This window comes from Chlamydotis macqueenii, chromosome 1, assembly GCF_036417535.1.
Source record: "Chlamydotis macqueenii isolate bChlMac1 chromosome 1, bChlMac1.mat, whole genome shotgun sequence".
Lineage (NCBI taxonomy): Eukaryota > Metazoa > Chordata > Aves > Otidiformes > Otididae > Chlamydotis > Chlamydotis macqueenii.
The window spans coordinates 62,482,763-62,506,042 of NC_141556.1; the positions used below are offsets into that span (position 1 = coordinate 62,482,763).

At 42.4% G+C, this 23,280-nt stretch overlaps 1 protein-coding gene across 5 annotated transcripts in view; it reads right to left on the minus strand.

The window, feature by feature from the left end:
- Window positions 1–22,864, minus strand: part of CHPT1 (choline phosphotransferase 1) — a 41,195-nt gene extending 18,331 nt beyond the window's left edge. For 3 of the 5 annotated variants that reach the window (XR_015259347.1, XR_015259343.1, XR_015259346.1), the window contains exons 1-7: window positions 22,564–22,864; window positions 12,931–13,078; window positions 10,957–11,098; window positions 6,862–6,946; window positions 5,143–5,274; window positions 4,594–4,752; window positions 2,271–2,396 (exon numbers count right to left, since the gene is read on the minus strand). Coding sequence is in view for 2 of the 5 variants with exons in the window: in XM_086754452.1 (XP_086610578.1) it covers window positions 1,643–1,753; window positions 2,271–2,396; window positions 4,594–4,752; window positions 5,143–5,274; window positions 6,862–6,946; window positions 10,957–11,098; window positions 12,931–13,078; window positions 22,564–22,806 (1,146 nt within the window). In the remaining 3 variants the exon portion in view is untranslated. Of the gene's footprint in view, window positions 1–1,642; window positions 1,754–2,270; window positions 2,397–4,593; window positions 4,753–5,142; window positions 5,275–6,861; window positions 6,947–10,956; window positions 11,099–12,930; window positions 13,079–22,563 lie in introns of all 5 variants that reach the window. The other 2 variants (XM_086754452.1, XM_086754461.1) reach the window with 2 other exon arrangements.
- Window positions 22,865–23,280: the final 416 nt, after the last annotated feature.

Below are 23,280 nucleotides of genomic sequence, written 5' to 3' on the forward strand. Positions count from 1 at the left end.
CCCAGCCTCAAACTGGAAGCAGTAGGATTGATTTGGAAGCAGTGTTAGTCACTTAGAGTGCTTGTTCTTTGGCAGTAACTGCTACAGTTATCCCTCAAGTTATCAGTACATCCTTCTTAGGCAGCAGTAGGGTAGATAGTATTTTATCTCCCCCCCCCCCCCCCCCCCAATTTAGCAGACAATACACCACTTTTAAAGTTCATTGAACACCTCAGGAAGTCTGTCTGAATTAATGTGCAGCTAGGAAGCTGCAGTGGTAATATTTTTAAAACAAACCATAGCATTCTTTATTGCACAGTTCAGGAAGGACCTTAGAAACTGACAGCTCAGCTACATATCAGCAACTGAAAATGGTAACAGACACTTACATTCAACAGCTTTTTACAAAAAGGATATTCAAATGGTACCTCTTTAAAGGAGCTAAACTTACAGGGTTTGTGTACCAGTCATGATTTGCTCGTACAGATGACAGTATACCATATTCAGCTTTTCTTTTATGACAACAGCAGCCCTTTAGCTAGGCACATTATGTTAGCCAGTGAGTCTGCTCTTAAACAAAGAGAAAGGCTGACAGTCAGCCTCGCTTACTGTTTTGGCAAGTTTTACTCTACATTAGGGTATGCTCCATACAGTTTTGTTTGGATAAAGTACAGTGATAGTTACAAGACAGATTATAAGGTAGATGGACACAGCGACAGCAAACATACTTCAGAGGGAATGATACATGGGTGGGTAGCATTGTCACAGTCATTTAAGCTTATCACTGAACTTTGTCCTTCACTTGTGCAGTTTCACAGATAGAGATTATGGGAGGTAAAGTTAGTGTCCATGAAGTACACAGCTACCTATAGTAGAAACAGTGATGGAGCACAATGAGGCAAACCTTATTATGACCACAAACCCAGAAACTGGCCTTGAAAGAAAATAGAAACTACAATTATATTTAGTAACAGTAGGTTATACACTTACATACTAGAAAATGCATGAATCCTAAAAGGCACTCAGAACAGTATTTTGAAATAGAATAAAGTTTTCCTGAGCTACCTCCTTCATCCTACTGATCCAGTAGCTTGTTCTTTAGAAATACCAGAAGAGATTAATGAGTAGTTTTACGTCATGGATTCCTCCTTTCACTAGTCTTAATAATGCAGTACTGTATTCACTGATACCTCTGACTCCCACTTCACAGCTGTTCCAAGAAGACTTTAGAAACTAATGCTAGAAGATTAGTCACTTCGTCTAGGGAAAAGTGAAATTCCTCTTTGAGTTCTGTTTGGTTAGCACCTTGGTTTTCAGTCTACATTCACCAGACCAGAAATACGGAATTAAGGTTACCTAACAGGAAATGGCAAAAGTTTCAAATATGGTATTCCTGATACGAAATAACAGCTGCTATGTCTAGAACGCAGCAGGAAATGCATCCTGGTTCAAAAGTACTGATCATAATAGATTCTGCAGGACTTCATATTTAGTAATTCTAACATCTGGTAATATCTGGGATAGAGCGAGCTTTCTCATGAAACTGTTTTCTTGAAAAGCTTAATCTGCCTTCCCAAAAAAGAGAGGCAGCTTCATTTAACATTCCCTTAACTGTTTCCCCTCTTGTCCTTGACCTATTTAATCAGTCATTATGGTTTTGAACCTGTTCAGGAGCTTGATGAGATGAAATTCTGAAGACATGTATATGAAGATGAGCAGCAATCTGTAGGCATACACCAGTGGCATATCTCAGCATATCAAACAAGGATATGAACTTCAAAAGAACAAAAGAGAACAGATTAAAAAAACCAAAAAACTACCAAACATTCAAAATAATTGTCCCCACTATAAATGTATCTATACTTTAATCAGTCTATTGAAGTGACAAGTTTAACGAGTGCTTTAACATATCGAGTGGGCTATTAGAAGAAGAAGAAAAAAAACACCCCAAAACCCAAACCACATTAAACACTTAAAATCTGATAAACAAAGGTTATTAGTCTGCTGTTAGCAGAGTAACTTTAAACAAATCACCTGAACTAAAGCATAATTACAAAAGAGATGTGTAAATTTACTTTCACATCTCTGTTGCAGGGAAAGAAAGCTGGTCAGCTCCCAGAACACATGTTTACATGGCATCCTGGCACTTGCTCCACAGTGACAGATGAAATCTGAACTAGTCAGAAGTGGCATAGCAGAGTGACAGAGACAGTTCTCAATCCATTCCTTTAAGTATGCTCTACATGAAAAGTAAAAAAAAAAAAAAAAAAAAAAAAAAAAAAAATGCTTACCAGTGCTATCCATAGAACAATATATTCATCAACAAAACTGTTGAAGTACTGGTCCAAAAACAGAAGTCCTGGCCCAATAAACACTGTGTCCTGAAGACAGATTTCACTTTTTGTCATGTGAGCCACCTATGTAAATTAAAAAAAAAAAAAAAAAAAAAAAAAAAAGAAAGAAAGAAAAAGGTGAGAGACAAAAAAAATGCAAAAATGCATCAGTGTAACTACCAGAAAACCGGCATGATATCCTTGCCCAGCAATAGGCTTCTGTCCACAGTTCTTGGGAAGCAATCTGCAGGTGGGCCAAGGGCTTCACACATGCTTTGGGGCCTGCTGCTCCCTGACAGTTTCTTTCCCGAGGACCAAGTAACCTCTTTCCAGGTTACTCAATCAATATATAATACATTAATCAGTGATAACAGCTATCATCTGAATTATCAATTGGGATCTGCTGACATTGTAAGAAACATGTCATTCAGTGTTCTTTTGTTAAGTTACATCTAGACCAGTTCATTTTAGCTCTTCGCATGGGTTCCCCACTCTATTTTTTCAGTGCTGTATTTGAAGGGTAAGACTATGCAAGTGTATTACTGAAAATGAATACTATTCACTGGAAATGTTGTGTTCCAGTCTAAGTTGAAAATTTGGGTTTTACTTAGACAAAAGCTAACTAGAAATGATTCTGTGATTCTAGAAACTAGGCTTTCACTTGTGTCACAAGACTTATTTTCACCATTTAGCAGAAATAGCGATGTATGCACACTACAGAATGACCAAGAGAGGAAGATTACTGGGGTCGGAGGGAGGGAATCTATTCCCCATACACATCTTGGTCCTTCCATATTGAGCATTCTTAGGGACAACTTAACTTAAGCTCACTTCTGATTGAGAGGGAGAAGAGTTTTTTGTCAGAAGTTGGATACCTAATAAAGGACACGTGAAGAGTCCATACCAGGAAGCTCAAAAGTGGCAGAAGGAAAGCAGTCTGGGTGCTAAGTTTGCCATAAGAAATCATCACCCTGTCGTTCCTTGCTTGTGGATACTTGGCAAGTATGATTAAGGTACTGAGAGGTTCCTGTTAAAAAGTGGTCTCAGCATAATACAGATCACGTTCAATTCTACGCTGAACAGCAGCATTAATGGAAAAGCCGGTGAGTGTCCTAGTCTAAAGGTGAGAGAAACCACAAAGGCTTACGTGTATAGGAGAGCTGACAAAGGCTTCCACTCTAAGCCAGCTAAGGATGCATCTCTCCTGCTAAAGGGATCCGCTGCAGGGCGCGATTCCTGGCTCACATCTGGCCTGATGTGCAACAGCTATTCAGGGTTAGCACCCACGGAGCAGCTCTGGCACATCCACACACAAACTGCACAGACCTTGGCTCATGTCTCCACTGGGCCTCCCACCTGGTCATGCCTTATGTTTTTACTGCAGTTTGCTTACTCGAGTGCCTGAAGGACAAGGCCTCCTGAAATTGTATCAGAAAACAGAGTGCTAAACCCACAGAATCCTTTCCCCGCCACCTTTACAGATTTGCCTCTGGAGCAGACTACCCTCAAAGCTACACATAAAGCATCAAGGGAAACCACGGTTTGGTCAGAAGTGTCCATGAGTGAGCTGATGTACACCCAGTGCTGACTGCTGGTTGCGAGGACCGAGGGGTCCTCTGAATGAGGAAGGGAGCCAAGGTGTTTGACAGAATAGGTGAACTGCCTCAAGTTCAGTCCTAAGCCTTGGTCTTCTTATCAGCATTCTCTCTCTTGAACCAAGTTAGTAGCTCACTAGGTGAACTGTACAGCAGGAAAGTCTGTAGAATACCTGTTTTCTAGTGTTTAAAAAATTTGAGGGAAAGAAAAAATCAGCTGTCTGGATTACTGTTGTTAGGAAATATGTAGTAAAGCAGTTTTTATTTTTTTTTAATCCATTGATGAGGTTTTTAATTACAACAGAGATAAAAAGTCTCTCTTAATGATTAAAGTAAACTCCTATTTCAGATCATTAAATCAGAGGTCACAACACTGTTAGTAAGGCTTGAAGAACCACAGTTATGATGTTAAAAATAGACAGTATATTTCTAGGAGTAAGTTAAACAAAACTGAAAATTCTAACCAATACATTCAACAATGAGTATGCGTTTGCATCACTGTCATATATAATCTCTCCGTAGGAGAGAGTCTAGTTCAGTGTCTTGGTCATAATGATGTCATAATGACACCGGAAATACAGTGGCAGAGCAGAATGGGAAAACTTGCAGGGTCCACTGATGCAGCAAGTGTTAAGCCAAGACCAGTTTATTTTTAGGAGGTTTAGGACTGAAACAAGATTCCTTACCACCAACTTCTGTGAGATTTTAGCATTCACAAATCCAAATGTCAAGACATACAGGCAAGCATGTTTTTCAAACAGCTGAGTTGTAGACTTTTTATAGATCATAACGGCCAGTGTGATAAGTAGTCCAATGTGCAGGCCTGGTGAAAGAACACTTGTTCCCTGAAATATAAATGGACAGAAAATTTGTCTTAGGCTTTGGTCACACAATAAGGTCCAGGTTTTATATGTGTTGCAAATCCCATTAAATAAAATCAGAGTTGTCAAAACTCAGCGCAAGGCCATTAGCATTATGCCAATGCTATTAGTTTCCTTTGCAGTGATCACTAATCAATTCTGTAAGAACATTAATTGCTGATTCCTGTGACATAAAAAAAATCCAGTAAAAAGTAGAGAGAAGACAAATAATGAAGTTTTTGCTTTAGCCATCCAACACTCATATGCTTGCCTGCTTAAATGCTTAAACTGATAAAATCCTTATGATCATCTGAAATGCAATAAATTATGGGCATAGATTATGCAAACGTCATTCATATGTTTAAAGCAACTTACTGCTATTGTAGATCCATTCTTTCCAACCCCTCCACCAAAGATGACACGGAAGTAATTGAAAAAAGAAAGTGCTGTTCCACACAGTATGCCAAAAACTGCAAAGAACTTCAGTTCTAAGCCCACCAAAGGGACCTTAGCAGGAAAAACAAGACAAAGATATTAAAAGTCAAGGATAACAACTTTTTTAAAAAGTTATTTTAAAAGCTACTGATATCTACTAAACAATAGTTTTATTTGAACTTTCACTTTCCCAGGAACAAGGTCAGGAGGTAATGTTTGGACTTTGTTTCCTTACTAAGGAGAAGACTAATTTCTTTTGGAATGTTTAAATTCCATTTTTGAGTACTTAAGTTCTGCTCTTGAAATTCAGCTAGAGCTTACTCTGTCCTTACAATGTTCTTCAAATATTTTTACTACATAAGCAAAAACTAGACACAGACTACTGCATCACCAAGGCATGGGAGGGAGGAGAACGATAGTTCCTTCTATTTCACTGGGTAAAACAACACTGAACCACAGGAAACACAAACGCCATCTGCCTCCTTTGTGTTTTGGTACATGTTATTTGTATGCTCTATCTTTGCATTTAAAAGAGTCTCCAGATACAAATTTTAATTAAACTGTTACCTTTCAGAATCAATTGCAGTTTGAAGGAAACTTCCAAAGGGAGCAGAGGATTTAAAAAAAAAAAAAAAGAAGTAGTAATAAATTGAAACCATTGACTATATTTTTGAATATAAATTTTCTTGAGATACAGCATAACTACCACAGATCTTAAAATTAAGAAAAATCAATCATACTTAAAGTCTAATGCTCTTACTTTATTTTCCAACATGAAAATAAGCTGTTTGAAAATAGAACAAAAGAGTCTTGCAGGATGGGGAAAGGAAACAAAGTTTAGCTAAACATTTCTAAATGTCTGAGTAAACTTGTGAATTAATTTGAATTACTTGGTGGTTGGTATTTAAATTAATTTGCATTGGTTATCAATAGCATGGAATGGTCTCAGCTCTTCCATCCGCTATAACCAAGCAGAGCTATATATTTCTGAGTAAAGACCCTAGAAAGGATGAAGATGTTAGTCTAATGTACTTTTGACTCTATCCACTAAATTGCATCTTTAAAGATCAGAATAAGAGCCAGAGATAGGAAAATAGTTTTGGACAGAAAACAGTTCTTTAAATATAGATATTTACATTTATGTCAGCTCTGACATAACTGTTAAAAGTCAATACATCTCCACTGGCATGTAAGTATGGGTTACTTAACCAAAAACCCCCTGACTTCATCCCATAGTTTTGTTAGATTAAAGCATTTAATCTTTAAATTTTGAAACAAACCACCCTATAAACAATTTAACTGAACAGAAATATATGTTTTACAATAAAATACACAAAAGAAATAAATTAGAACAAAAATAATTTGTTAAAGCTTAAGTATCTGCAGAATATTAGTTCCAGATCAGAAGCTTCTATGTGGCAGATGGGGTCTTTTTTCCTCTACGTAGCTCTAAATTTATGCATAGGAAGTCACACTCTTATACCCATTAGCTACAACATAAAAATAACCTGCATTTGTACCATAAGCTAAAGCAGAACAGTAGACGAGTAGTAGGTGTTGATGGTACTTGCACAAAACAGCTTCAAATACCATAGGGCCTGGGAACACTTAACAGGAACTGAATACGCAACAGGAACTCTGAATACTGGATACACTTACCTTGTAGTCCCAAATTGCTGTTCCACCATATGCAGATATCAAGAGCAGCATTGTTATGGCTATCTGAACTTCAGTTACATCAACTCTATGAAGGGAAAAAAGGGAAATTTAGTTAAAGAAAAAGTGGGGGTTTTTTTTCTGTAAGGCAGGGGGAGGGGGATTAAAGAAACAGTGACTTTAAATTATCTCCTTAAAAGTACTTCAAATTATGTCAGCGTATACAGAATATAATTCTCCCTGACTGAGAAAGACACTTTATACTGAAGTACACATCCTTGGTTCAGATTTAAAAATAAACCTACACTCCTTATCTAGAATAAGCTACATATAATTTTAATAGGGGGAAAATCTTTAATGAATATATTGTTAATTATTTGAGAATTTTGCAAATTTACAAAATTTGTACAAAATTTTGCTGCTGTGTACGTATTCAATCAAACTTTAAGGCAAGCTCATGGTACATGCGATCAAACATTTTATTTAAAAGCATATTATATAAAAGTATGGACCGTGCAGCCTGGGACAGAATGGATTTACTTAAGCCATTGTATCATGAAAACTCAACAGATACAGCCTACAAAACGTAAGGACAGTATTTTGAGGACTGAGTCAGTGCATAGCTAAGCATCTGTCCTGCTTCAGAGGACATATAATTGATATCTTGCTTTTTTCCATAAAAGCCATTTTTAATAGGTGGCCTTGTATGCCCCCTCAAGTCAACTCTGTATTCCACCTTTTATGTTCTCAAGACAAGATAGCCAACTCTTTATTACTGTATTTGACTGCTGAAATGTTTTGAGAAGACCTGAATATATAAAAAAATGTTAAGGAGAGGCTCAAGAGAAAGAACTGATACTTTCAACAGAGCTTTAAAATAAATGTGCACATCTAAGGTGCTTTTTATGCTACCAAAGGTTTTGCGACAGGTACCTGATCCTTGTACTGAAGTTACCAGCAGTGACAATGGATATTTAAAATAAAATATTTCTTTAAGCAGTTTGAATAAATTTACTGTTTTAAGGTATTATGACCAAAGTCAACGTGTATCATTACTTGCTTAGCATGTGAACTGTTTGCACAGGAAACTGTATTTTTGAAGGGAAATAGGAAGCAACTCTTGGCTGATGGAAAACATTTATCTGTTCTTGATAATCAACGTAACATTAAAGTCTCTTCTTTCATTGGAAAGATAGTGATAAAATACACCAAGTTTCATCACAAGCTTCAGACTTAGTCTTAGAAGAGCCGAAGTTTAAGCTGCAACTAGACAATATGCTGAGGTGCTCCTCACTGTTCAAAGCCATTGGAATGGGGAGTCCTCTCCTTCCCACGCCACTGCGCTCCCTCACTTGTACTAGCTGTAGTGCTCATCGGACTGTGAGGTGAACCAGTTCAGCTTGCCAGCCTAGCGGAGGTTTTTAATCTTCTGCCTGTTTCATGAATTGGCTTGAAGTCAAGTGACAGAGTCTGTGCAGGGGGGAAATGGGACAGCACTGCTGGGAGGTGGCTTTTCAGTCTCTTACTGGGGATGAAGTGTTACATCTGCCCAGTCACTGCTGTAGCTGCACACTGAACTTGTTTGGTTACGTCATGTAAAAGCATCCATATGCACGCTCAAGTGTTCAGGGTTCGCACTCTGTGCTATTGAAACCTGGATTTCTTAGCTGTACTGCATTTGCTGTTGCTGTGGCAGGAGGAGGCTCGAACTTCAAGTTTGAGTCAGTGTATGTGTCAAAGTTAAGTACTTAATTTTACAGAGGCTCAGAATGTTGGTTGCAACACAGCCCAAATCAGAGTCCAAAGATTTTAATCAGATGCTGTGCGCTATTCTACATAACCTGACAGTGCCACAGCCCCCAGCTGCTCTGATTCTTCCTGGCCATCAGCACTAGGACGCTCTCATCTGTCATTGGACTTACAAAATCAAGTGCTGCTAATTCAGGAACAACACCAGTGAAAGCTTCCACCCCTGTTATTATGTATTATCCTATTTAGAGCAATATACAATTGTCTTCATTTAGACTCTCACCTCTATGCTTCAGAGAAATAAAATTGCAAGCTTTGAAAAAACAGACCTGTTTTCACTAAACAGCAATAAGTTATCTTGGATAAAAGTTGTGTCTAGTTAACTTCAAACCGCAAACACGGAACACCAGGCCATTCCGAACTGCTTGTACTATGCACTATCACTGTATTTACATAGAAGCTATTAAGTTTTTAATGAAGAAATTTTTATGTGGTGTAGGAGTCTCAGTGCCTTCCTGTTGTAAGGAAATCATTCTCACATTTTATGCAAGAATGAAAGGCACAGAAAAGCAATTGTATGCAAAATCCCAGAGCTCATGGCACAGTGTCATAGTTCAGCCCCAACGGGGACCAGACTACGCAGTCTCTCCCTCACTCCCCCCACTCTCCGAGAGAATAGGAGGAGCTTTGGTAAACAAAAGAAAACCAGAAGGAAAAAAAAACAACCAAACACATGGGTTGAGATTGAACAAAAAGTAAATTTAACAATAATGACAGAAGAAAACAAAACAGTGATGGAACACAAATACAGTATAATAGCTTACAACAGATCTCCACACCTAGTTTCTTCCAAGTAGCAGGGAGACTCCCTTCAGCACCCTCCTCACTTATATACTGATCATGATGTCAGATGGGATGGAATAGCCCTTTGGCTAATTTGGGTAAATGAACCCCAGCTGTTAGCTAATTAGTTAACTATCCCAGCCATAGGGGCTACCAGCTTCAGTTCTCCACCCAGCTCAGGTAAATATTAACTCTATCCTAGCCAGAACCAGGACACACAGTCTATCTCCCTTCATTGTAGTCCACTGTCGTGTATGGAAATTATGCTATTTCAGCCATCACTCTGAAACATCTATTTTTGTTTATAGCACAAGATGTCCTTTTAGGAAAGTAGGGTGAGTAGGCAGGTAGAAGAGTTGTAGTTTGTGCGGTAAAATGCATTATCAGCAAATAAAAGAGCTCTTAGCATTACCAGAGACAGCTGTGTTGATACAGGCATCCAACAATATGCAAGGACAGCTGATCACTAGCCTGTGTGCCACTGATGCTCAGATTTGCTAAGGTGCTTCTTGCAGGTCAGAGCTAAGTAGGACTGTAAACAGGTGACTTAGCAAGTGACTAGGATCATCAGAAGGGTGGCCTTCATCTATCACAGATTTCCAGTTCTGCTGTTACGGAAGTCTCTGATCTTTTCCTCTTTTTAGAAATAATTACTAAAGTGCAGCTCATTGTTGAAAAACATCAAAAGGCCAGGGCTAGGCACCACCACTGCTGGAGGGTGCAGCAATCCTCACAGTATTAGGAGTTAAATTGAAATTGTTATCTTCTACATGAATGTTGTGACTCCTCCTCCTACACTGCAGTGAGAACAGGTGAAATTTCTACCAAGTCACAAACAGCATCACTGCGATCACAAGACTGGAGACATAATACAAAACCTAAAGGACACCAAAACCAATGAGCCAGAGTAAAAGAAAAGCCCCCACATAAACCTGGGGTCATTCTTCAAGCACTGTCATAGCTCTGTGGAACTCCTTGCCAAAGGATGCAGGGAGTTCATTCGAAGGAAGACTGAAAATGGCTATGGAAGGGAAACTTATTAGCGGGGGAATTTCTCTGAAAATGCATGTGGTTCAGAGTCCCTTGGGCTGAAACCACTCTGTGGCTGGGAGATTACAAAGGGAGGAACTGCAGGTGCTTGCTCTGTCCCTACTCCTACACAGAGCACTTGTTTACACTGCAGGCAAGACCTTTCTGGCTTGAGCCTGCATGGTACTTGTTATGGGTTCTGAGAAGAAATCCACAGACAAAAGAGCCAAACACATGCAAGCAAAGCATATATATAGCTCAAATCAGCTGCTAAAAGAACAAGACCTGTGCTCAGTATTATGCAGAGTTTTAAAGTTCTTGCCAGGTAAAACACAAGTTGCTAGGGTGGGAGGGTGATGAGGAAGAAGGTGAGAGGAAGAGAGAGCAGGGAAAAAAAAAAAACAAGAAGAAATGGAAATCAAGTAGCTAGCAGTCTCAGACATTAAGCCACGTGTATTTCTCAAGATACCTACTTACTTTCCAAACCTTAGTGTGCCTGATACATATGTCTGCCAGTGAGCAGAATAGAACATGAACAGTCCCACAAAACAACAGAAAAACAACCAGTCAGGATTCGTTCCTAGTCGGATTGCTATGCAGGATCCAAGGACAACAAAAACTGAAAAGCAGAAATGAACATGTTAGTCATATACCCTCTTTGCTTGCAGTTAAGAGAATTTTAAAAAAATGACAAGGCATTTTACATCACTATAACAAAGTAATGATATGACCAATATTTTACTGAATAGCTAACAGTACTGGCAGGAGAGACCAAAACACAGGACTCCTTTTCTTCCAACCAAGGACCACACCTTCTAGCCTACAGTAGTAGTTCTCTCTTCTTCTGGCCTTGTCATCTCACATTTTTTTTTGTGACAGCTGAAGGGCCCAGCTCAGAGAAACTGGTAGTTGCACTTCTCTGGGAAGTGAGGCATAAAGAATATACCAACTCCAGGGCAACTGTATCAGCCCTTATGCTTTTATAGAAGTACAGGCATTGCCACCAACAGCAGCTAAGTTATGGAAAGTAAAACTGAGCAAAGGTTACTTTTTTAAAAACTCATTTTTCTAAGGAATATAAATTATCATAGAATCATAGAATGGTTAGGGTTGGAAGGGACCTTCAAAGGTCATCTAGTCCAACCCCCCTGCAAGGAGCAGGGACATCCCTGACTAGATCTGGTTGCTCAGAGCCTCATCCAGCCTGGCCTTGAACGTTTCCAGAGATGGGGCCTCCACCACCTTTCTGGGCAACCTGTTCCAGTGTTCTATAACTCGCATCGTAAAAAATGTTTTCCTAATTTCTAATCTAAATCTACCCCCCTCTATTTTAAAACCATTACCACTCATCCTGTCACAACAGGCCCTACTAAACAGCCTTTCCCCATCTTTCTTGTAGGCCCCCTTGAGGTACTGGAAGACCGCTATCAGGTCTCCCCAGAGCCTCCTCTTCTCCAGGCTGAACAGCCCCAACTCTCTCAGCCTGTCCTCATAAGAGAGGTGCTCCAGCCCTTTTATCATCTTTGTGGCCCTCCTCTGGACCTTCTCCAACTGGTCCATGTCCTTGTGTTGGGGGCTCCAGAACTGGACACAGTACTCCAGGCGGGGTCTCACCAGGGCAGAGTAGAGGGGGAGAATCACCTCCCTCGACCTGCTGGCCACGCTTCTCTTGATGCAGCCCAGGATGCGGTTGGCCTTCTGGGCCGCAAGGGCGCATTGCCAGCTTATGTTGAGCTTCTCATCCACCAGCACTCCCAAGTCCTTCTCCTCAGGGCTGCTCTCAATCCATTCCCCGCCCAGCCTGTATTTGTGCCTGGGATTGCCATGACCCAGGTGCAGGACCTTGCACTTGGCCTGGTTGAACTTCATGAGGTTGGCACGGGCCCACCTCTCCAGCCTGTCAAGGTCCCTCTGACCTTCTCCTAAGTGCCAGGCTGGATGCCCTATTACCAAACTGGCATTTTGGCACTTCACTCCTAAAACAGAATCCTTAGTTTCACATACTAGCATCAGTCTTTTAGCTCCTTAAAATACTTTTTTTATTAGGCATCACCTGTACCCTACTGGAAAACACAGGCTATGTATAGTAAAGAATCTCCAAGCATTCTTTGTTCACCATCTAGCTCATTCAAAGAGCACAGTACGTGAAGATGCACAGTAAGTAAGAGCAGAACGCAAGTTACCCAACATCTGCCAAAAGTACTTCTGAAATATCCTCCCTGATACTGGTCAGGGATACAAAGGTCAGAGGCAGCCTTGGCTGCAGTGACCAGGAGATGGTGAAGTTATCCTAAGAGAACGGAACATGCTGACCCTGCTCTGAGCAGCAGGCTGGACTAGACAATCTCCAGAGGTCCTTTCCAACTTCAACAAATCTGTGATGAATCAGCTCCTCTTGAAAATAGGTATATTTTTCTAACACTAGGATGAGTAACAGTACGTTAAGGCTACCTGTGGAAATAGAGTCGCAACCATGATCAAAGAGTTCTCCTAGAGGAGAACTACTGTTTGTTCTTCTGGCTTGTTTCCCATCAATGGCATCCAGAGACTGGTAGATAAAAAGTCCTAATGCACCCACGATGTATGCCCAAAAAGGTGCCTGAAAGAGATTCACAAAAAAGGTCACTAGGCAGTTCCCAATTTCATTAAGGTAAAATACTGTTTAGTACAAAAGCATACATCATGCTTACTTAACGGACAAACCAAATTCTGTGTGCTGGTCTCTACAAGAATTGTAGTAACTACTATAATGAACTACTCCAGATACACCAGTGAAACACAGGTGCTTCTATTTATTTTTAAAAAAAAAAACAAAATCTTAAATCTCTCTTCTGCATCAACTGACTTATTCTTCCAGCCCACAGTATTTCTGTAATTGTTTGTATTCTTTGTGCTGAATGAAATCATGAAAATAAAATTAATCTTTAAAAAAGAAAGTAGTACTAAGGCACTTACTAAATTCTCAGCTATTTAAGTGATAGATGCTCAGATTTACAACATAATAGATATAAAAACCTGTTACATTTTACTAAATAAAGACTTCAGCTTTTAGGGAAAGAGATTTTTTTCCAACATAAAAAAAAATTGACTGCATAGGCACTTTGGACAAGGGTTTGAAAAAATGAAGTCATTCACTAAATATGAAGAAGCAACTATCGATAGAGCTGATCAGAGTTTCAAAACAAGCTGTGAATCACATACATTCTCAGCAGTCTTAGGTTCAAGGGAATTGTCCTACAGTAGTACATTTCAAAAGCACTATTTTCATACACACAGTGAGTGTGTGTTTGTCTAGGAATTAGTTTTTACTAAAAATTATTTATAACAACTTTTGAACAAAGTACAAGTAACATTTTGGTCTCAAGTAGTTTCCAGAGGTTTCCTTAACATTTAGAAGCACTGTTCACAAAAAGAGTGTCAAAGTTAAGTATAAATGCTGGAAATGTAACTTGCAGGTTAAACCAGGGAACAGGCACAGCTGAGTCCTTTCATGTTCCCAGGTAAGGCACAGCTGCGGTGGCTCTACACCTCTGCAATTCCTGCAGCACAAACAGACTAACGTGATCACATGTATTTCCTAAATCCAGTAAAGGCTATTAAGCAGATTTAGACAACAGATCAAATCTCAGTGAGCTGAGATTTTTCCACACTTGCATAAGCCCACTGTCACTCTAGGAAAAAAGGAAAAATTACAGTTGCCTATCAATTCATAGGCAGGGACAGCAGAAAGCAGCGATAAGAATGCGGATGAGGCGAGCTGCTCCTCCAGCCACTCTGTCTTCTCATCATCGTTATACTCACTGACTTGAGTTAGAAAAAAGTTATGCCTCCTTTTAGACTGACCACAAAACACATCCTTCCCAAGAACCAACAGGCTCAAGAGAAGTTCAGTTCTGAATAGCTATTTTGCTGTTATTTTAAGACTTCCCCATGTATTGAAGGCTGGCTGATAACACCACGTTATCACTGTTTTGTACTTTTAATATGGAAACAATATTGTCAGCAAATTTATGATTTTCCTGCTACCCAGTATTTGGATAATTTAATTAATAAAACATTCCACCATTTAAAGTCAAATGGTTGGCTGCTTCACCCAGCTTTGAAGCAAAAGATAGTCAAAGAATTAGGGACTTCGGCTATAGGTGAGAAGTCTGGATTTTTATGTACGTAGAAATCTAGAAAACTTAGAAAATTCTTAAGAAGTGGCATGGCTGTCTTTCTCCTTAATCCAAGGAAATGAAGAAAAATTGTAATCACAGATGATGTTGGAAGCCTTGAGCAGGTGAAAGAGGATGAGTAGATATTCTCATTCCAGTGGACATTTAACATACTGATATCCAATAAACCCCTAAAGAGCACACTATAAAAATCCATGTCAAGTGATTACAGCAACACATGTTTGATGTTTACCAGTGGAATTAGTCATGTTACTTAGGTTTCTTCTCCCTCACTAGTCCAGTTAAACAAAGGAATTTTGTGCTGGGGGATGGGGAGGGAACCAGGGAGTGAGTTCTTATCCATCTTTTCAAAAAGTTTCTCTCTTCTGACAAAGGGGGAAAGGCCTGTGGACAACGGGAGGAGCCTACTGCTGCCCTGGGTTCATGGAGCACCAAGAGCCATGTGGAGGAACAGAGAGCCCAAGGGTCTCTCCCAACGCAAGCTCGCTTGGTCAGATTATCTGCACACAGGCAGCAGCTACCTGTCGGCTCCCGTTCTCACTCTCCACCCTTCCAAAACAGAGGGCTGTCAGCCACTGCTTAGCTATTCCAGGACATAAAAGCACAGTTAGGGCCTGTTTAAGCTAAGATCATTTAACTTGTGGTATAATCCACATACTAAAACTACCACAGTACCCATACTGGCTTTTTCAGAATAACTTTATTGTGTGGAGAATAACATATTCTCACACAAGGCAGCTGCTGACAGACCTATGAACAAAGCACTACAAGCAGAAAGGCTAGGAGAAACCACCACTTTCACTGTAGTCCTTTAATGTAGTATTTAAAGGACGTTTCCACGTTTATCACCAATATTACTGTGAAGTGCCACAAAGGTAATCTGCAGTCCTTACAAGGGGTCCTTACTGTGACATACTCCTACTAGTTACGAAAAGATGGCTTGAGGTCTATTGAAACTTGTCACACTAATCCCTGGATTTTGGCAAATAAGACAGGCTGTACCTGGCAATTCTGTCCAGGACACCACTGGTTTTTTGGTTGCATTAGGCTGTCCTCCTTTTGCAACCATCCACCTATAACTGAAATAGGCTTTAAAGTCATCAGGTTCACCATATCACGACAAAAGTAGACTATATCCAGTGCTAAATATGCTAGCCAAATTCCTTACCCACTCTGTGTTCCACTCCCCCACAGTGTGGGGCACAACACCAATTAAGTTAGAGCGTGGGCAGTTTCTTATTTAACTGGATCATTTCCATAACTGAAACCAGTCAGGTACAGAAACCTGTTATGGCACATTTTTTTATCATTAGCCATAGTGCTCTATGCTGTATGCTTGGTATTATCACAGTCTTTTGAAATGCAAGCTCCACAAAATACAGCCTCCGTTCTAACCAAAACAGAAGGCTTGCATGCTGGTTGCTGCAGTCAGTTTATGAATGTTTCCAAAACCCACAGAATATGAGCCAAGAATTCTTTTTCAATGTAACAACGTCTGCATTTACCTTACCTCAGAACAATATTAAATGTAAAAATAAATAAATAAATCTGCTTCAACAAAAATCTCTCTCATTAGGTCTTTTTGACAAAGTAATGGCTTTTGTTGAGTTTCAAGTTATCGTACAGGTATAATCATTAAGATTGCTGATCCAAGTCTGTTTACAGTAGCTCCTGCTGGGACAAATTAAAGGAACGCTCTTCTCAGACTCCAAAACTAGAACGCTCTGCTCATTGACAATCTGGAAAGAGGGGGAGAAGTTTTCATCCTCTTCCCAGTAAGGATATCATCTGTATCCATTAACACCTGTAGCGGATGCATCTGTGTCCTCGCAGTTGCAGAGAAGGGAAGAAGATCCTAGTAAGAACAGGGGAACAGGTGTCTGAGAGGGCTTGGAAACACAATCTGGAGCATTTCATTCCTAAACTGTCAATTCAAATCAAACCCAAAGTGGTAACAACCAAAGATTACTCATGATCAACTACGCATTTAGCAGATTAAATGAATGCTCTGATGTTTTAATCGGTAAAATACAGTTTTCCAAATCAATGAAGGTGCACAGAGGTTTCTGAAGTTCCTAAAAACCACAGATTATCTCTGCTATCCACCCTCTCAATACAGCTACAGCTGCCATCTCCTCCGCCTTCTCACATGCCTGGCTCTCCATCCAGGGATGTCCCCTGTTGGCTTCCCACGCTGAACCCAAGTAGTTGGCAAATTAGAGAAGTGGGAGCATTTGAGAATGCTGACATGGCTGACAGACTCAGCAGAAAGGTCAGGAGGCTCCCAATAATCATCAGCTTTTCACTGACAAGGTGTTTATTATCTCTGCCCAAAGTTATATCCTGTCCAAGCAAATGTATTATTTGGCCAGAGCTAGTTGCTATTCTCATGGAACTAGAAGAGAACACAAACCCGGGGCGGGGAAAAAGAAGGCTTCCTTCTCTGCTTCAATTAAAAAGGATGTCTGAAAGATGATACAGCCCCAGAATACTGTCATACACAGATTTATTGCAGCAGGTCTGGTCATCTACTGAACCATAGGGTGTCAAAACAAAACAATGTGCATATAGCATTTGACAGGTATGTGTGGCATGCTTCTCCATCAGGAAAAAGTGTAGGTTGAAGAGCAGTCCTCATTCTTCTGCTCCTGTGATTCCACACTACAGAAAAGCACGGACAGCTGCAGAAGACTAGATGCACCAAGAAGATCCCATACAACTTATTCCAAGCAAGGCTCTCGAGCCCAGAGGGTTCAACAGCCCAATCTTACGCAACATTTAAAGATTCACCCCCCTTAATTACTCATCGGGTTCAGCCATAGTCTCACTTCCTCAGTCCAACACCACAGCAACTAATTTCATCCAAGTTTACACAGCCCCTCTCTGGAACAGATACAGAACAGAGACAGACATTTTTACTGGACATCCTCACTGTTCCTCCCAAATATGGATCATCTCCCTCACTTCTGTTTCACACAAAGCACCATGTACTATTGTACTAATAGCAGCAGAAGGAAAGGGGCTGTTTAAACCTGCATTACAGCAGGAGGAGACGGCAGGAAGGAAAAAAAAAACAAACCCACAAAACTATACTATAGGCCAAGTGAATTTCATGCACACCAGGGACTCCCTGTATTCCTTTAGCATCCTCCTCTCTTCAACAAGCTCTCTCTGAAAGAGCTCCCATCTTTCTGTGCTGGGGTTCTTGAACCTTCGCTGTCTTCCTTTATGCCAAATACCTCTTTCTCCCACTCACTACTGAGTGCTCCATTCTTCACTCATGGGTATGGGCTCAATTCTCCGCCCCACCCAGTGCTTTACACTTCTCCTCTAGCAGGTCAGGGGCTTAATGCTTCTTCCTTCATATTCCCAGTTCATACCAGCTGTTCCAGTTCCCCTTCTTTTCTGCTTCTTTATTCTCTCTCCCACAACGCTCAGTTCTGCCCTTCCTATTTACATAATTCCATGCCTGTCAAGATCTTCCCTTCATTTCTCCCTCTGCCAGGAAAAAACTAAAGTTGATGCCTCTTTCAGTTTAGAAGATGGGGTTTGGGGGGTTTGTTCGGGGTTTCGTGGGGGGGGGTTGTTGTTGTTTTTTAAATGGAGTTTTAAAAAGAGAGCTTGAGAGAAGCAGAGACAGCACCTCACCAATGTTCCTCTCCCTCCAAGGAGTTAATAGTAGAGCTAGCTGGAGCCGCCTAGACCCTCCTCTGTTTTTTGGTCTCCCTAGATGCATGGCTTTCTAACACCCTTTTATAGAGCACCACACCATTTTTTAAGCAATTCTACAGAGCTAGCCATCACAAGCCTCCCCAGCTCTGCTCTCTGCATGAGAATCCTTGAGCCCCTGCCATCTTCTGCCATCACTGCCCAAACTGCAAATCCATAATCCATGCTCTTCCTGTATTCCTCTGTTCCCAGTAACCTGCAGGAAATTATAGACAACAAAAACAAGCGCCTTAAAAAAAAACCAAATAAATGAGACATGATGGAACCTAAGAAGCTGAGAGCATGCGGACAAATTATTACTGGATGAAATCTGCTCTGATCAGTTTGGAGGGGCTCTTTGCTTAGATCCTGCTATAACTGCTATGATATTTTCTTTAATAGATACAAATTGAATATAAAGTAATAATTACTGTTACCATGAACTTCTGTCCTAAAATTCTAGTTTCCTGTGGTATTTTAGAGAGACCCATGGCTGAGCTTGAAGGATTACCAAAGCCAGGCCCCTCCATGAGCAACCATGAAAGTAGCAGGATCAGAGAGTTTCCTTTCTCCCTTTTAAAAAACCAGATAATTATGTTTAGCCAGTTTTCTTCCTAGTGCTGATGCAAAGAAAAAAATTAACATGTCACTTTTCCCCAAAATGGGAAGAGGTACAAGATTCATGTGCAAAACCTAATGAAGTCACTGTAGCTACTTCAGAGAAGGAAGCTTGCAGTAGAGCAAAACAATGAACTGTCCAACGGTAGGGATAAAATAGAAATCTTCACCTAAGAACTGCTCCTTTTACACTCTAATGCAGCAAATACACACTGTTCATACTTAAAAGTCAGCAAAACTTTTCATTCCTAAATGTTTTATAATTAGTATCAAAAAAAAAAAAGGAAAAAAGAAAAAAAAAAAAACAAAAAACCCAAAACCAAAACAAAACAAACCAGCCTGCAGTCACAGTGAAGATATTTCACCCCTTCACAGAACACGAAACGCGCAGGTAGTGTCCCACCCCCATCCACACCTGGTATAGCAGTTCTGTATACTATTTCTATACAGTACTGTCCTAAGTTACACAGAGTAGGAAACTGGACAACACTTTACAAAAATCTTGGATTTTGGTTACAACAGCACTTGAGGGGTGCAGTCTGCTAGTGGCTTAGCTACAAATAAGGTGGCTTATGTTGAAATGTGCATTTACAGGAGACAGTGATACAACCCATGTTCCTACCAGACAAGACGACGTTATTGAAGCAGACAATATTCTATAAAGCCAAAACATATTGTGCTAGTCAGTCACCAACTGGCTTTTAGTGGCTACCAATGCTGATGAAGAGAAAAAGAATAGTGTGTAAGGAAATAATGGCTACATAGTAAAAGAACAAGGGAGCATTGTATGGTTTTAGACATTAATTACACTGGGGCGCGGGGCGGGGCGGGGGGGGAGTATTATTAAATCGTGGAATTCACTGCAATAGGACATAATGGAAGGTGAAAGTACAAACGGGTTCAAAACATATAATTCAAAAGCCAAAATCATGAGGAGGAAGGGGTCTGTGGGGAAACAGATCCATCAGTTGCTGTTCTAACAAGTAACCTGAACAGAATTTATCACAGAGAAACCCCTACACCACAGTCTTTGGGCAGCTGGAATGGTATACTGGGGAAAGACATCTTTTCTAAGCATCTGCTAGCAGCTACTCTCCAAGGAAGTTCAATTAAGCCCGAGGATGCTTTCATTTGTAAGACTTTGTTTTATACCTCACCAGCTAGCAGTCTTCTTTTGGATGGTTTGTACTAACATGAAGACTTCAGTGTTTTCAATAGAGGACTAATAGAAATGGCCCACTTAAGACTGGTTAAGGAAAAAAAATCCCAACCACACAAACCAACTCACAAAAAAAAAAACAAACCACCCCACCTAAACCCAAAACCTGCTTGTTCCTTTACCTAAGTCTTCTAGCCAGGGCTCCTACACTTCCACCAAGAGAACATAACAAATTCTTGTTAGTCCATCATGTAATCAAGACTTGTTGATGAATGGAAGAGGAGACATGGCAGCACAGCAAGGTGATGTTGAAATGCCCTTTGCCAAGAGTTCAATCTGTGATTCAATCATCTTTAACATAATTTTCAGTTCCACTTTCCCTCTAGCCTGCACATTCAAGTCAGAAGGACAAAGTAGGGACTATAACCACACATGCAGCACTTATTACTGTTGCAGCAGTTTTAGCTTTTTCAAAAAAAGCCATCCAGACACATGACATCTTAGGTGGAAGACAAGCTGAGTCATTAAAGAAGGGGCAGAGACAACAATGCCAATGCCCTACGCCATGCAGCAAGAGAAAGTGAGGGCTATTCTCACAGCGCAGGGGTAACAATAAAAAACAGGATAAGGAGTCTGGCTTCCTGCTACGTATTTATAGCCGATATACTGATACCTGAACAAGGAAGTTTAGTCCAGACTGTAGGTTCTAACAAATTCATCTTCTGCAATTTAAAAAAACAAAACAAAACAAAACAGTAAAGTTCCTAAAACTCAATCTAAGCTTTCCTAGAAGGAATAATTCCCTGGATGTCTGCAACACAACCTTTTCCTTTTTGTACAAGAGTCCTCAAGGGAAAAATAACTTAAAATTTACTTTCTGACTTTTTTTTTTTTCTGAATAGCAAAGAGAAGCTAACATGAACATCCAGACACACAGCTGGCACACAATTGCTATCTACATGACAAAACTAAGCTAAAGGTAGCAGTTCCACAAGCATTTGAATTCTGAAAGTGCCACTAGAAGACAATCTGCTGTTCCCAACCATTCACTCAGCTCTACCCTCCCATCTCCTACTGCCCACAATGCCACGGAGAGCCTCTACCTGGGTGATGTGTATCAGGGAAGTGATGAGGGTAAAACGAAAGCAAAGTTAAGTTTCATCTGGATCAGCTTCCTGATATGTCTGCCACAAACACCTCTGCTAACATGATGGGCAAAGCAACTAGAGAAAAAGAAGCGTGCTTCTGTCAACAAGAACCCTCACTAAAGTACACGTGAGTTATTTAAAAAAAAAACCCAACCAACCACCACCTCTGCCACTAGAATTTAAGACCATCAGAATGCAAGAAAAACAACAGGCACCCTTCAAGGTATTTTACCTACACAAAGCAATTTTCCCCTGATATTTCCCACCCTCACTATCACGAAGACTCTGCACTGGGGAACAGAGCTCCTTCAATTGTCAGAGAAACTGTAGGCAGCTCAGCTGAAGTGACAGCAGCACCAGCCCACATTAACAAGCCTGTTCTCCCTCCAGGAGCTAAAGCAATTAAACATTTCCCACGGGAGGATGGGAAGCATTTGAGCTACTGTCAGCTAACACACCTGTGACACAACTGAACCTTGATTCTCAACGAAGCGATGCTGAAGTGGCATCAGCCATACCATGTGGCCAGCTCTGTCCTACTCTTGTGCACATCCCACGCCCTCTCTCCTGGCTGGCAGCTGTTTGTTTCCACCTCCACAGCCCTTCTGTTCCAGCCTTGCTCTTGAGAAGGGAGTTGACTTGACACAGCTTCCATCTCCTTCCCAGCAAGCTGCCCGAGCAGAGGCACAGGCGTGGGATGTAAGATGGTCCCTGGAGGAGGCTGGTGTCCCACACGCCAGAGTGAGCCTGCTATGCCCTTGCTCCGCAGCACCTAGCATGGGCCAAGCACCTGGTAGGAGCCCCATCCCCATGGGGACCTCTGCTCAGTGAAGGACCGGGGAGGAGAGAGGAGCCCACTGAACCTCGCCTTTTCACCAGGATTTTGGCATTCAAACCTTAACAGCCATCTCCACCTTGACCCCTGCTACCCCACAGCGTGACCCCCGCCATCACCGCTCCCCCAATTTCTGCGGGGCAAAGCCGCAGCGCTACCTTAGCCCCCCCTACCGCGCGTATTACCGCTCTGGGGCCGCAACTGACGGGGCACCGCACCCTCCGGTACCTGTCAGGAGGTATCCGGGTGACACCCCCACACCCGGGGCCGAGCTGCGGCACCCGCGGGGCGGGTGGGCGGCGGGGCCACGGCCGAGGCAGGGCCGCCGGGCTGAGGCGAGGCCGCGCCGGGAGGAAGCGGGGGAAGGCGGGGGTGGGGGGGGGATCGAGGGGGTCGGGCTGTAACGGCGAGGCGGCGGCGGGCCGTGGCGGGCGGTACCTGCTCGGTGGCGCTGGGGCAGCAGGCGATGAGGGGCAGCGCCGTCAGGCAGTTCAGCAGGAGGCCGCCCAGGGTGATGGCGTTGGGGGCCAGCCCCAGCGGGACCTGCTCCACCAGCCAGGCCCAGTAGGGCTGCAGCCAAGGCTCCAGCAGCGAGCGCCCGGCCGCGCTGTAGCGGTGCTGCTCCAGGCGCTTCAGCTGCGCCGGGCTGAGCGGCGCCGGCAGAGCCCAGGGCACGGCCATGCCGCCACTCGCCGCGCACCGGACGGGACCTGCACCGGGGTCAGGCCGCCGCCGCCGCCGCTCGGGGCGGGGCTGAGCTGAGCTGAGGGCCGCGGCGGGAGGCGGAAGAGGCCGACGCCCAGCGGCGGCCCTGCTGGAGGGGAGCGGCCGCCCGCGCGACACCTAACGCGGGGCCAGCGCCTTGCCCCCCCCCCCCCCCCCCCCGCCCTTGGTTCCTTCACCTCGGGGCACGGCTCCCTCACCCGCGGCCAGGGCCCCGTTCCTGGGCGGGTTGCCCTGCCCGTGGCGGTCCCACCAGCCCCGTCTCACCTTGAGGGAATACCCATCCCCCGGCGCCGGGAGAAACCCTCGGTCGTCAAGTGGGGTGTGCCCCGCGAGGGCCTGCCCCGCCTGCCGCCATTTGCGCGGGGCCGTAGGCTGTTACGGGCGGTGTCGGGGCCTGGTGTGGGGGACCTGACTGCCCACCTCTCGTCA